This window comes from Macaca nemestrina, chromosome 12, assembly GCF_043159975.1.
Source record: "Macaca nemestrina isolate mMacNem1 chromosome 12, mMacNem.hap1, whole genome shotgun sequence".
Classification (NCBI taxonomy): Eukaryota; Metazoa; Chordata; class Mammalia; order Primates; family Cercopithecidae; genus Macaca; species Macaca nemestrina.
This window is the reverse complement of record NC_092136.1, coordinates 110056966-110069899: the sequence shown is the minus strand read 5'-3', so window position 1 is coordinate 110069899 and position 12934 is coordinate 110056966. Positions and strand designations below refer to the sequence as shown.

The following is a 12934-nucleotide window of genomic DNA, read 5'->3' as shown; positions in this document are numbered from 1 at the left end:
AATCAATCTGTATGAGCTCTTTGTATTAAGGACATGATTCTTTGTTGGATTTTTTTTCCTTAGGCAACTGGTCGATTATCATTTTTAAGAAAGTTTCTCAAAATGCAGGAGCTTTAATTTTGATATAATTTTATCTCTCTTTTCCTTAAGTAATTTCTTCTAAAAGTTTTAAATTTAGAAAATTCTTTTGGTCTCTGATGGTTTGATTTTTGACAATTAAGTCTTCAATCATCTGGAATTTATTGTTATATGGTGTAAGATAAGGGTCTAAACAAGTACACTTTTCCCAAAGGGTTATCCAATATTTGGTACTACTGGTTGAATTATGACCTCTCTGCTTTACGTTTATATACATAGGCTAGGGTCTGGTTCCATGCTCTGGGCTCCACCATGACTTGCCTATTCATTCTTATGTTAATTTAACAATGACATAATAATTATACATAAAAATTAAGTCTTATTTTTTTTTTGAGATGGGGTCTCACTGTGTCACCCAGGTTGGAGTGCAGTGGCACGATCTCAGCTTACTGCAACTTCCGCCTCCAGGGCTCAAGTGATTCTCCCACTTCAGCCTCTCAGGTAGCTGGGACCATAGCACATACCACCACACCCGGCTAATTTTTTTTGGATTTTTGGTAGAAACAGGGTTTCACCATGTTGCCCAGGCTGGTCTCGAACTACTGAGCTCAACTGATACGCCTGCCTCAGCCTCCCAAAGTGCTGGGATTACAAGCATGAGCCACTGTGTGCGGCTGAAAATTAAATCTTAATCATACCCTTTGGGTATATATTAGGTGGTCTCTTTGTTTTTTATTTAAAATGTTTTACAGTTTTCTTTACACAGGTGCCTCAGTTTTTGTCAATACTGGATGTGGAGAGAAGGACAAGAAAGGTTGGAGGTTGATTGTAAATCACTGCAATTGGGCAAAATGTTCAACAACAGTAATGAACAGTTATAGAGGATATCATTGCCTGAAACTCAGACATTTAAACACTACAACATAATGCAAAATACATTTCTTTCTACTGGACTGAAGCACATCTTATGGTCTTACATGTCTTTTTTGAACTGTTGTTATTAGAATCTGACCACCACCTAATGTCACAATAGCACATGAGAAAATTGGGGCCCAAAAGGGTTCATTGTGTGGCTCAAGGTCTTCACAGCTAGTGAGCAGCAAAGCCAGAATTTGGATCCAGATCTTGTGACTTCTGGCATCTCTCTAAAGGTCAGAATTTCCCAAAATTTGAAGTCAGAATTTCCATAAAAGTAAAGACAAAAACACCTGGCTTATGTAGTGATGATTAATGTTTAATTAATAAAACCAGATAGTTTTCAAACTCAAAACCAGGACAGGCATGGCAGCTCATGCCTGTAATCCCAGCACTTTGGGAGTGAACAGTTATAGAGGCCATCATTGCCTGAAACTCATACAGGTGAGCAGATCAGTTGAGGTCAGGAGTTCAAGACCAGCCTGGCCAACAGGGTGAAACCCTGTCTCTACTAAAAATAGAAAAATTAGCTGGGTGTGGTGGTGCGTGCCTGTAGTACCAGCTACTTGGCAGGTTGAGGCACGAGAATCGCTTGAACCTGGGAGGTGGAGGTTGCAGTGAGCCAAGATCGCACCACTGTACTCCAGCCTGGGTGACCGTGTGTGACTCCATCTCAGAAAACAACAACAACAAAAACCAACGTTAGTGTCCCACTGCATACACGGAGTAAGCGAAACGGATTTAGGATACCTGACAGTGCCAGACACTGCATGGGAATTACAGGAAAGCGAGGAACAAGCAGCCGCCTGGAATAAGCCTACCTGTAATGAGAGCATCAGGTCGGGATTGCTCTTTCCTCCACGCAGGAACAAAAACTGTAATATCTTTGTGGCCTCTTTCCAAAAACCAATCCACTGCCAATTTTATTCCTCTGCAGGAAAATACTTCTTTGTTTCCATGGCTGAAAGATTATTACAGAACACTTAAAACACAATAAAACCTAAATTTAAGTAAATTAATTCAAGTTTATAAACAGCAATTATTACATAATTACAACAGTAATAAGAGATGTCAGATTTAAAATGGAGTTTATAGCTCAGAGACACATCAAGATAACTAAGCTGAAAAATCAAGATCTGTGAGGAAAGACACAAAAGAAAATTGGGATGATTATTTTCCAGAGAAGAAACAAAAGTGAGTTTTCAAAGGTAAAGCTGTAAAGGTTAACTAGTCAGAAAGACACAAGCTGTTTTTGATCAGAATAAAGAAAACAGAAAGGGCTTCTTTCAACCACAGCAAGAAGAATGTCAGTCAAATGTCAAGAACTCAATACAGAAAAAAAAATCTGTAAAAACAGTGGTAAAAATCATTTGTAAAAAAATCTGTAAAAACTCATAAGTAAATAGTTACAAGTTTCTAAAAACTTTTCTTTCTCAAAAGTTCTTAGTGTATATTTCAATACTCAATGACTGAGTAATGCACAAACTTTATTAGGTGACCAATGTAAAACAACATACTACACACTCACTGAAAGGAAAAACATGTTCACAATGCTTAACTCCATAGAAGAAACACTTTGCATACACTGCAGTAAAAAGACACCTAGTTTCTGTTCAACTATATTGTGTTGGACAAGAATAAATGATGACAAAACGGCATTCAAAATTGGATTAGCAGCTTTAGTGCCTAAAAGAAAATGCCCAACTAAGAGTGTAGTCATTCAGTAAGTATTTATCTAGTACCAGGCCCTACTTGTACACTTTAACCTACTAATTAAAAAAAAAAATACTAATTCCAATGTTTTTGAAGAAAAAGTCTCCTGCTTTGAATGCAATAATTATGTTCTTTTATAGTGTGAAGGCTCTATTTGTTATCTATAATGGAGATATTTTTTCTTCTTAGGACTAAGGAGGGCTGAATGAAATAATGTAGGTAAATGCTTTATTAACCTTTAGCAGAAACTAAACATTAGGCATATTCATATTTTGTTCTAGGGTTCCCTGGGAAACCCTAGTACCATCTAACATATGGTTAATCATTTTTAGTAAAAAACAGAAATAGACTAACTTGCTTTGTAGATGCTGAAGGCTCCAAATACAAACAAGAAACAATACCTGGTTCCATAGTCCTGTCCTAATGGTCAGCATGATTAGATGGGAAATCAGATGCACTAAGTTTCAGGGAATGGGATAAGGAAAGGGAAATTTTGAGGTCATTTTATAGGTAAGAAGGGTGACCTGATAGCCTGGTGAATGCTCCAGCAAAAGGTACCAAGTGATATTAGGTTTCATGGAAAATACTGAAATACTGAAATCAGTCTTCAGAAAAACTGTAGAAAATGGTATCTCTAGAGAGAACACATGTACCAAGTATTCCTAGATACAAAAAGTCAGCTTGCTAAAACCTCACTATAATTTTACTTTGCATTAATGCTTTGAAATCTATTGCATTGTGTCTACGGCCATACCACCCTGAACGCACTGGATCTTGTCTGAAATCTACTATAATAAGCTTTGCCAGTAAACTAATGATACTTGGTTTACTGAGAGTTGAGCATTTAATTGCTTCTGGCTCTAACGACAGGCCTGCATAAACATTTCTTCCTGGTAATTTCATTTGGTAAGGATAACTGTCACATTTACTCTAGAAACAGGAAATTCTATCTCCTAATTAATTAAATAACTTTTACTTTCATAAAATGTGTGTAAACAGCAAACCATTTACAATTACGGGATAAAGATTCTATAGATGATAAAACAGGATACTGTACTATGCCATTCTGATATTAAAGGTTGTTTCATTATCCTCCCTCTCCACAAAGACTCACAGGGAAAAAACAAGGATGAGGATGAAAAACGGCACACCGTTAGTGGTAAATATCTCCATCTTGTTGAGAAACACATAATCCTCCACGTGTTTAAGAAACTGTGGTCAAGTTTTCTGTTGTCTGCAGCTGAAAACATCCCTAATTGCTATGCTAGGCATACCATGAACCAAAAGAAAACTGGCACAGCTCTATGAATACCAAGAAATATATTCTATGGCAAAAGCCATTATTAGGAGCAGAAAAGTTATTATGTAATAGTTAATAGGAAGCTATAGTCATTCTAAACTCATCTCCAAATCAGTAACACAAAAGATCACAGAATTACTAGACAAAATGAAAAAAATCCACAACCATACTAATTGACAGAAGAAGAAAACATTGAATAAGGATATAGATAATTGCAATAATCAATTACAAGCTTGATCTAATGGACATATACAAATTCTACACAAAACTAAAGAGAAAAAATATTTTTAAAAATATGGAAACTTTATAAATAAATTGGCTATGTACTAGGTCATAGAACAGATTTCAACAGATAGTAGGAATCTGTACCATACATACGATACACTCTTCCACCACAATATGTTATTACATTGCAGATATAACGTCTTGTTAAAAAATTAGTGTTGCTATAGCAGCAAAACCAATGTACAATTTTAATTTAAAAAGATCCAATTTGTAATGTAATAAAATCCATACCAATCTTTAAAAAAAAGACATGCAAGAGCTTTATGGATAAACTGAAAATCGAAAACCTATATTAAAGGGCATAAGGGAAGACTTAAATAAAAGAACAATATATTATTTTTATGGACAGTAAGATTCGATTAATAAAGACGGCAAGTGATTTCAAATTTATCTGTATGTTGCAATTCCAATCAAATTCTCCAAAGGTTTTTTTCACAGAACTTGAGAGGCTAATCTTAAAATTAATACAGAAAAACAAAAGGCCAGCAATAAGGTGACATTATAAATCAATGAGGAAAAGATGAACTATTTAGCAAATGGTACTAGGGCAACTGGTTATTCCTATGGAAAAAATAAAACTGCATTTTAATCTCACACCATATACAAAAAATAAATTGTTGATAGATCAAATATTTAAATATGAAAAGAAAAATTATAAAAGTTTTAGAAGAAATTACCAGAGACATTCACATCAGGATAGGAAAATACTTCTTAAACAAGACATAGAACTACATGCTATTAAGAAAAATAGATATATTGGGGCACATGAAAGTTCTTTATACAAAAGACTCCATAAAAAAAAAAAACAAAAAAAACACAACAGGTCATAGCTTTGGAGAAGAGATTTGTAACATGTAAAACCAATCAAAAGGTTAGTACTCAGAATATAAAGTACTCTCATATATTAAAAGAGGTAGCCAGTTGTTTTTTAAGGCAAAAGATATGAACAATCAATTCACAGAAGAGGAAACTCAAATGACCAATGAACACAGTTTGAAAAGATGTTCAATAGTAAAGAAATGCAAATTAAAGCCAAAATGAGACACTACTTCACACCCATCAGATTGGTAAAAATAAAGTCTGCAAACACCAGATGTTGCCAAGAATGTGTGAAAGTAGGAACTCATACATCACAGGTGGGAGTGTAAATTGGTATAACTATTTGGGAGAGCAATTTGGCAATACTTCCATAAAGCGGAAGGCGTACTTTCTCTAAAACACAGTAGCTCTGCATCCAGGTACAGTAAAACCTCACAGGAACTCGAAATTAGATTCAATACAATTGGCAGCTGCCTTTCATCCTCCCCCCAGCCTTAGATGGCACTTGGGGACAAGCTACTGTTCTTATCTTTTAAACGGCGAGGGAAAGGCAGGTAAGTGGGGATGAGCAGGGTGGGTCCCTGAGTTACCAGGACTTTCCTAGCCAGTATTCCCCTGATCAGGCCCCAAAATGAACGCTAACAGAGAAATCTCCAGAATGGCTACGGTTGTCTTGGAAGTCCGTGTCAGGCATCAAGATCCAGAATCATTCGTAGTATAATAACTTAAGCCTGAGCAGACAATTACCTGGCGGCTCAAACCCGCAGATGGGACTTGTCACGCTAGGAGAGGTTTTGGGAGACTGAACTTAATCTAACCTTACTGACGCATGATGAAGGATGTGACTCATCATACATGCTAGATACAATATAAGGGACAACTGGAGGAGGTACTGATAAAGAATTACAAAATCAGAGTGAGCCAGATAAGGAATGATGATAAACAGGATGTCAGAGTAAGTGCCATGTAGCTACTGATGCAAATGAACTATCTGTTGACTATTTACTAAAAAAGGACCGTAGCTTTAATTCCATGTAAATAGAGGACATTCATCATAGCTCTATAGCCACTTATGGGCGGTCTGCAGGGACGCAGGGGTTTTCTGCTCAGTAACAAAATTAGTTAATTCTACATTTACGAATTAGCATGTTCCTTTGGGCCTTGATTACTTTTTTATCCCAACAATTTGGCAATAAGGAAGATTGGTATATCTCAAGTGAGTCCTTTTGCTGGGTGAATTTGTTGGAGGATTTGTGGTCACCCGAGATTAGGTAAGAACTCTGAATGTTTGCCAAAAAGTCTCCCTCTGACTACTTTGGCTGAGTGGGATTCGGTTCCCACTCAGGGAAAATTCCAAAGCCTCTCTGCAAATTCCAAGTTACAATTGAGCAAAATGGGTAACTCACTGAAGGTCCCATCTGATTCATCTTTAACAGTAGAAGAATATGAGATGCCTAGAATATTGTCAGTAGGTCTCTTTTTAAAAAATAAAAGGCTTCTTTTATTCTCTCACATTTGGCATAAGCGTACTTACAAAAATCCTGCTTTGCAATGGTCAAAAGAAGGCTCATTTGAAATAGACAAACTGATGTATTTACAGGAATTCTCAGAAAAACCCCACTCTAAAGGATTATTGGTATCTCTGGATCTCAGGAAATGAAAGAAGGAATGAAGTGGGCAGCCACAAAGAATGAATTAAGAAACCAGAGGAAGAGATTAAGTAACTGAAAGCTCCTATCTGTTCCTCCAGGTTCTTGACCCCTCTCTGCTGTTGCTCTTTCTGCTTTTTCTACTTCTTGTTACCCTTCTTTGCCTCTATCTAGGACCTAGAAGAGTGGGGCAATGACCTTCTGGATGGATGGATGATTCCCAATGGCTACAGGATCTGGAGATAACTTCTCTTGGAAGGGGGAAAATTGTTAGCCTTATTAGAATATTCTAACGTGGATTCTATCTCCAAAACTTTCCTAAACTGAACATGCAAAACACAGCTAGGGAGGCAGAGATGAAGAAAGAACAAGGTGTCTGAGAGTCTGGATAAGAGACTGTCCTAGAATTAAGGTATTAGGTTGGCAAGTGGTTGCTGTGGTAACTTGGATGAAAGGGGAGGCAAAAGGAGTAATGATACCAAACAGCAAAATGAGACTGACACTACAGTGCCATACAAACCAACTTATTTTTTTTCTTTTTTTTTTTTAATGTTACTTTAAATTCTGGGATACATGGGTTGAACGTGCAGGTTTGTTACATAAGTATACATGTGCCATGGTGGTTTGCTGCACCTGTCAACCCATCACCTCAGTTTTAAGCCCTGCGTGCATTAGGTATTGGTCCTAATGCTCTCCCTCCCCTTCCCTCTGACCCCCCGACAGGCCCCAGTGTGTGATATTCCCCTCCCTGTAGTCACGTGTTCTCGTTGAATCAACTTATTTTTTCATCTCAATGTGAAGAAAATCAGCCCTACCCTTTTGTAGCTCCAGTGACTCAAATGCTTTTTTAAAGTGATCCAGGACTGCCAGGTACATCAGACATGGTAGGAGTGCATATGACCTTTTCCCCAGCTGATCGTACCCATCTTAAAGAGTTATTTCCCAGTGCTCTGAAAAGATCTGGAACGTTTGCCAAGGTGCTCTGTGGCACACTGGCTGCTGCATGGAGTTGCTCTGGCTGACTTTGTTTGACTAATGGAACAGGCATGATGGAGGCAAATGATAACCCCTCCTGTAAGGGAGTGCCCTGGCCTCAGGAAGCTGACTGCCTCCCCAAACAACAGGAGACTACCTCCTCTCATGCCTTAGAAACCCACCGCGAGGTGACCTGGGAGAAGCTGCAATGCTGCTGTTGGGTGAGTCCCCATTGATTTTCATCAGTGGTTCAGTGAGGCATTTTCTAAATTAACAAGGATGGATTTAAGAGCAGATCAGAATAGACCCTTATTCTTCTCTACGTTTATGGCAGCCTTGTTACTGGGAATTCAGGCACACGTAAAAGAAAAGGTATGTGGATGGTAAGAACAGACAAGTTTCTCAGGTATTGGCAATCGCAATCCAGTTTTGGGAAAAAAAATGTAGGAAGATAAAGACAGAAATTTAAGACTGCAGTGTTACCTTCCCAGTTAGACTTGTTCACAAGGGGTGCAAACCCCTTTCTGGGACTACCAACAAATAAGAGAAGTTCCTCTAATGAAAAGTCACTAGGGCACTACTATAGGAAGCCAGGACACTGGAAAAAGGGATGCTGGAAGAGACTGAGGAAGATGCAAGAGATGCAACCCAACCATGAAGCTTTACTACCCCCTCCAGAGATATCTCCCCTCAGAAAATCAGACAGGAAATAACTGGCAAGTGGCGCAAACTAGGAGCAAAAGTGACATAATGGAAGGGCCTCGGTGCTGGAAATGGGAGAACCTCATCTGTTTGCTTGTTTTTCCTGCTGTATCTTTTCCCGCTCTGTCTTGTGGAGACTAGAGCCATGAATTCTGCAGTTTCTGCTCATCTTTCTTGTTTTTACCCTGACCCATTAAAACAAGTTATGGGGCCGGGCGCGGTGGCTCCCGCCTGTAATCCCAGCACTTTGGGAGGCCGAGGCGGGCGGATCACGAGGTCAGGAGATCGAGACCATCCTGGCTAACACGGTGAAACCCCATCTCTACTAAAAATACAAAAAATTAGCCGGGGGCGGTGGCGGGTGCCTGTAGTCCCAGCTACTCAGGAAGCTGAGGCAAGAGAATGACGTAAACCCGGGAGGCGGAGCTTGCAGTGAGCCGAGATCACGCCACTGCCCTCCAGCCTGGGCGACAGAGCCAGACTCCGCCTCAAAAACAAAGCAAAACAAAACAAAACAAAGACAACAAATTATGGGTTTCTCTCAACCAGCTTCTACCTTTTCTTTCTCCTCTGAGACTCCTGAGCCAATAGGTCCTCTGTTCGAAGAACATGCCTCTTTGTTTCTTGCTGCTGTTAATTTGTTGTGAAGGGAGCGGCTGTGTAACCTAAGGGCCATCATATTCTGTACTCTGGGTATTTGGAAGATTCTGTGAGACAGGGCACTTGAGCTGATGAGTATGTGCTTGTTTATATCAAGAGTAAGTATGTCCTGGGGATCTTCCATGCTATGGGCCACATTTTGAAGAACAGAGGCGTCCTAACATCAGGGGTAACTAAAATACCACATAGGATAGGAGATGCTGATTTACTAGAGTTACTGCAACTTCCTCCCCAAATTTCTGTAATTTGTTGTAGAGCTCAGATTGGATAATAAGATAAGATTAATCTGCAGGCCAAGCTGTGAAAAGGACTACTACACTTTGGACTGGGTTAACTGAAACCTCATTACTTCTATCCAAAAATGCCCACTCAGTTTCAGACAAATGCAACTCCTTATGAACTAGACAATTGGAAATTAGGGAGAGCTAAATGAACATAAATTATCTTAACAAATATATTCTTCATAAGACTTTCACTATTATAAATTTTCATTTTTCTGTAAATTCACTTTGTCTCATAGCTCTTACAAGATTATCTTTACTCAAGGCTAATATATTGGAAAAGCACATAAATTCTACTTTTCTGTTCTTAACAGAAGGGGCTAAGAAGTCAAAATAATATCTTGCATCCTATAACACCATATGAATTGCCACCGGAGAATTATGCTTGTTTGTTAATGGTACTACATTAACCACCTACAATGGTTAAGAGATAAGAGAGGTGGGTTTTATAATGCAGAGAAAAATTCCAGGGACCATGTATTTTAATGCAATGTACCTCAGTCTGGGACCTAGAGGGGAAGATGATGGGCCAACCATTTTTAGATCTGCCATACCTAAACAACCATAATGTTACATATTAATGTTTTCTTTGGGTATATATACAGATACCATTAACTAGGTTAACTGCAGAACAGGAAGGGTTATTTTAGAATTATAACTGTTACCTTCCAATGATAGACACGAGGAGTAATTGAAAAACATGGAAAAACCTAAAAAGAGAATGAAGGCATCTATAAAAAGAGACTGCCTCTTTTTAATACTTTATATGGCAGTGAAGAAAAGAACAAAGGAACCTCTTTTCAGTTATCTTTTTATTTCCTCAAATTTGATTTTACTACAATTTGCATATTATATAATGCTTGTTAAAAACCTTGGAAATTATAGGTGATCTTTATTTCTGAAACTTATATAATACGTATATTATTTACATGATCAAAGAAGACCTGTTCTTAAAAAGTCTTTTTCACAAATCATCTAAAATCTAATGATACGAAGTACCTGGAATGGCACATTTCAGTACTCCAAATAGAGATGGCTTTTGAAGATACTGAAAATAATACAGCCTCTGGAATTTGACAGGAGTTTAATTCTTTTCTTTACCACTTTTCTGTGTGACCTTATTCTGAATCTCAGAGATTCTTATTCTGAATCTCAATTTCTCATCTTTGAAATGAAAGTAACCTCACCTACCTTATAGCGTTGTGAGAACTGAATAAGGTAATAAACCTAGCCAAGTGCCTGGCATATCGAAGGCTTCAACACATGTTAGTTTCTTTACTTTCTCATGTCCTCTCAGTCTTAATGTTTAGAAAATGGAAAAAAGCTTGTTTTGGAATAAAAATGAAACCGATAAAATACATCTTTATTTAATAGCTTTAATCTCACAAAAGTAAACTGTGACTTTTAGAGCAAAATGCATGATGTATAGAGATAACTAAACAGTGTTTTAAAGAGAAACCAAACAGAAGATCAAGGTAATTATGGGATTCAAAAGGACACGCAACTGATTTTCTATAACCTTTTCATCTTTTATTTAAAAACTTGACCTGTAAGTTTGCTGTATTATAAGATGCACTTGCATAAGATACCTTCCACTGGGAAAATAAAGTATGACTATCAAGTTTCTATTACTTTAATGGGTAATTAGATTAACCCAACTATTGTGATAAGGACACAAGTTAGCAGGGTTTGTCAATGAAGTGGCTAGAATGGAAATATAAAGGTATCTTTTTAGGCTGGGCATGGTGGCTCACGCCTGTAATCCTGGCACTTGTGGGAGGCTGAGGTGGGAGAACTGCTTGAGCCCAGGAGCTCAACCAGCCTGGACAACATAGCAAGACCCTGTCTTTATATATATACATATACATATACATATACATATACATATACATATATGTGTGTGTTTTTAAAAAGAATCTTTTTAAACTAGAAAATCATACTTGAATCTTTAGTATCAAAATCCTTCCAGTTTAGATATAGTTAATTATATTAGAGAAAGAGTATAGTAGATTTTAATCACAGAATAATTATAACAGAATATTAAGAAATATTTATAGAACATTAAATTATTAATATAAAGTCCAGGTACTCTTCAAATATTTGGTGAATTAATTTTATTTTTTTCTCATATTTTAGGCCTGATTTTACATAAACCATCTTGGACACATGAAAATAGATTTTAATTTTAAAGGACTCTAAAAAAAATGACTTTAAGACCTTCTTCACTGATGCATTTTTCAATGTTTAATGATTGTTAAATTCTTTTACATCTATTCTGTATTCCTTAAGCAGGGGGAAGTACAGCTGCCTATCATCTTCAATAGGAAAATACAGAAACGTAGAAACAGGATGTTTTACTTTCTCTCATTGTAGTCCAATTAAATTTCATATTTATTTGAGAATCTATAATTCATCTCATGGGCATCTGGAGTTTTTTCTTTTGTATTGAAGGCTCATAACTATTTATGCATTCCTATATTGTTATTCTTATAGCTACTCAACTTTATTGTCCCTGATCTCTTTTCCAATATACAAAAATCATTCTGAAGCTAAATCTCATTCACAGGATGCTAAATATTAAACATACCACCAGAAAACTAAATCCATGTCCCTTGTTACAGATCATTTAAATCAATGCTTATCAAGCTGTGTTCCAAACAGAAATTCCATGGCATGGCAGGACCTTCTGGGGAGTACAGAAGGGAATTTTAAAGTGGGGAACACAACCCTGTACATCCTTCCCAATTCAAACAGAACTCTGCTCTTGCTTGATTTTAAATATTGGGCTTCCATGAAGAGATTTGCAGGACTGTACTGCTTTAAAGGAAAATAGAAGCCTGACAGTCATCGATTTAGGACAACAAAAATATTTAACACCAAAATTACTATGGAAGTCTATTATGAAATAATTATTACCCTTCAGTTGGTTATGAGCTTAATAGCAGTACAGTTGAGAGAGGTAGCTTTGAGAATTGAAGAGGCTAAGGAAAAAGGAAAGGAAAAAGATTTCCTTCACCATATAAGGTCTACAATTTGAGGCAACATCTAGCTGGTCAAGATCCAGTCTAAAGATGATAAAGAAAACACATCTGTTTAGTAGGTGTAAAAAGGTCTTATTAACGAAAGTAGAAAACATGGACTCTAACCACTTTTTCCTCATTTTGTGTAACTGGTAACACTAGTTAGGTGAAGATCTGTGATTAACTTTATTTCTATGTAATAGGATTACTAAGGTTGCCCATTTTTAGGTTAGAGTTGAAATAAGCACACTTGAGATAATAGGAAAGTTCACTGCTGATTGGTCTATTAAAGTACATGATGTTGATCACAACTAGAATTATGTACTTAGAATTATAAAGAGGTGCAATGGAAGATAACTCTAACATCTGTCTTTGTCACGCTCCACAATAATATAACTAAACAACAACAAAAGCTAGCTCTGATTATCTGATTCTTTTCATAGTCTCTAAGGATATTCTTTAAAAACAGTAAGAGAAATGGGGCACTGCCAAATGAAGTAATACCTGTGACACTCACCTAGAGGGAATTTAAGCTAT

General features: G+C 37.2%; 1 protein-coding gene across 6 annotated transcripts in view; it reads right to left on the bottom strand.

Annotated features, from left to right (window-relative positions):
* Window positions 1-12934, bottom strand: part of LOC105493643 (zinc finger CCCH-type containing 12C) — a 79191-nt gene that overhangs the window by 16015 nt on the left and 50242 nt on the right. For all 6 annotated transcript variants that reach the window (XM_011761466.3, XM_011761462.3, XM_011761464.3 and 3 more), the window contains one exon: window positions 1815-1954. In XM_011761466.3, the coding sequence (XP_011759768.1) occupies window positions 1815-1954 (140 nt within the window). The remainder of the gene's footprint in view (window positions 1-1814; window positions 1955-12934) is intronic.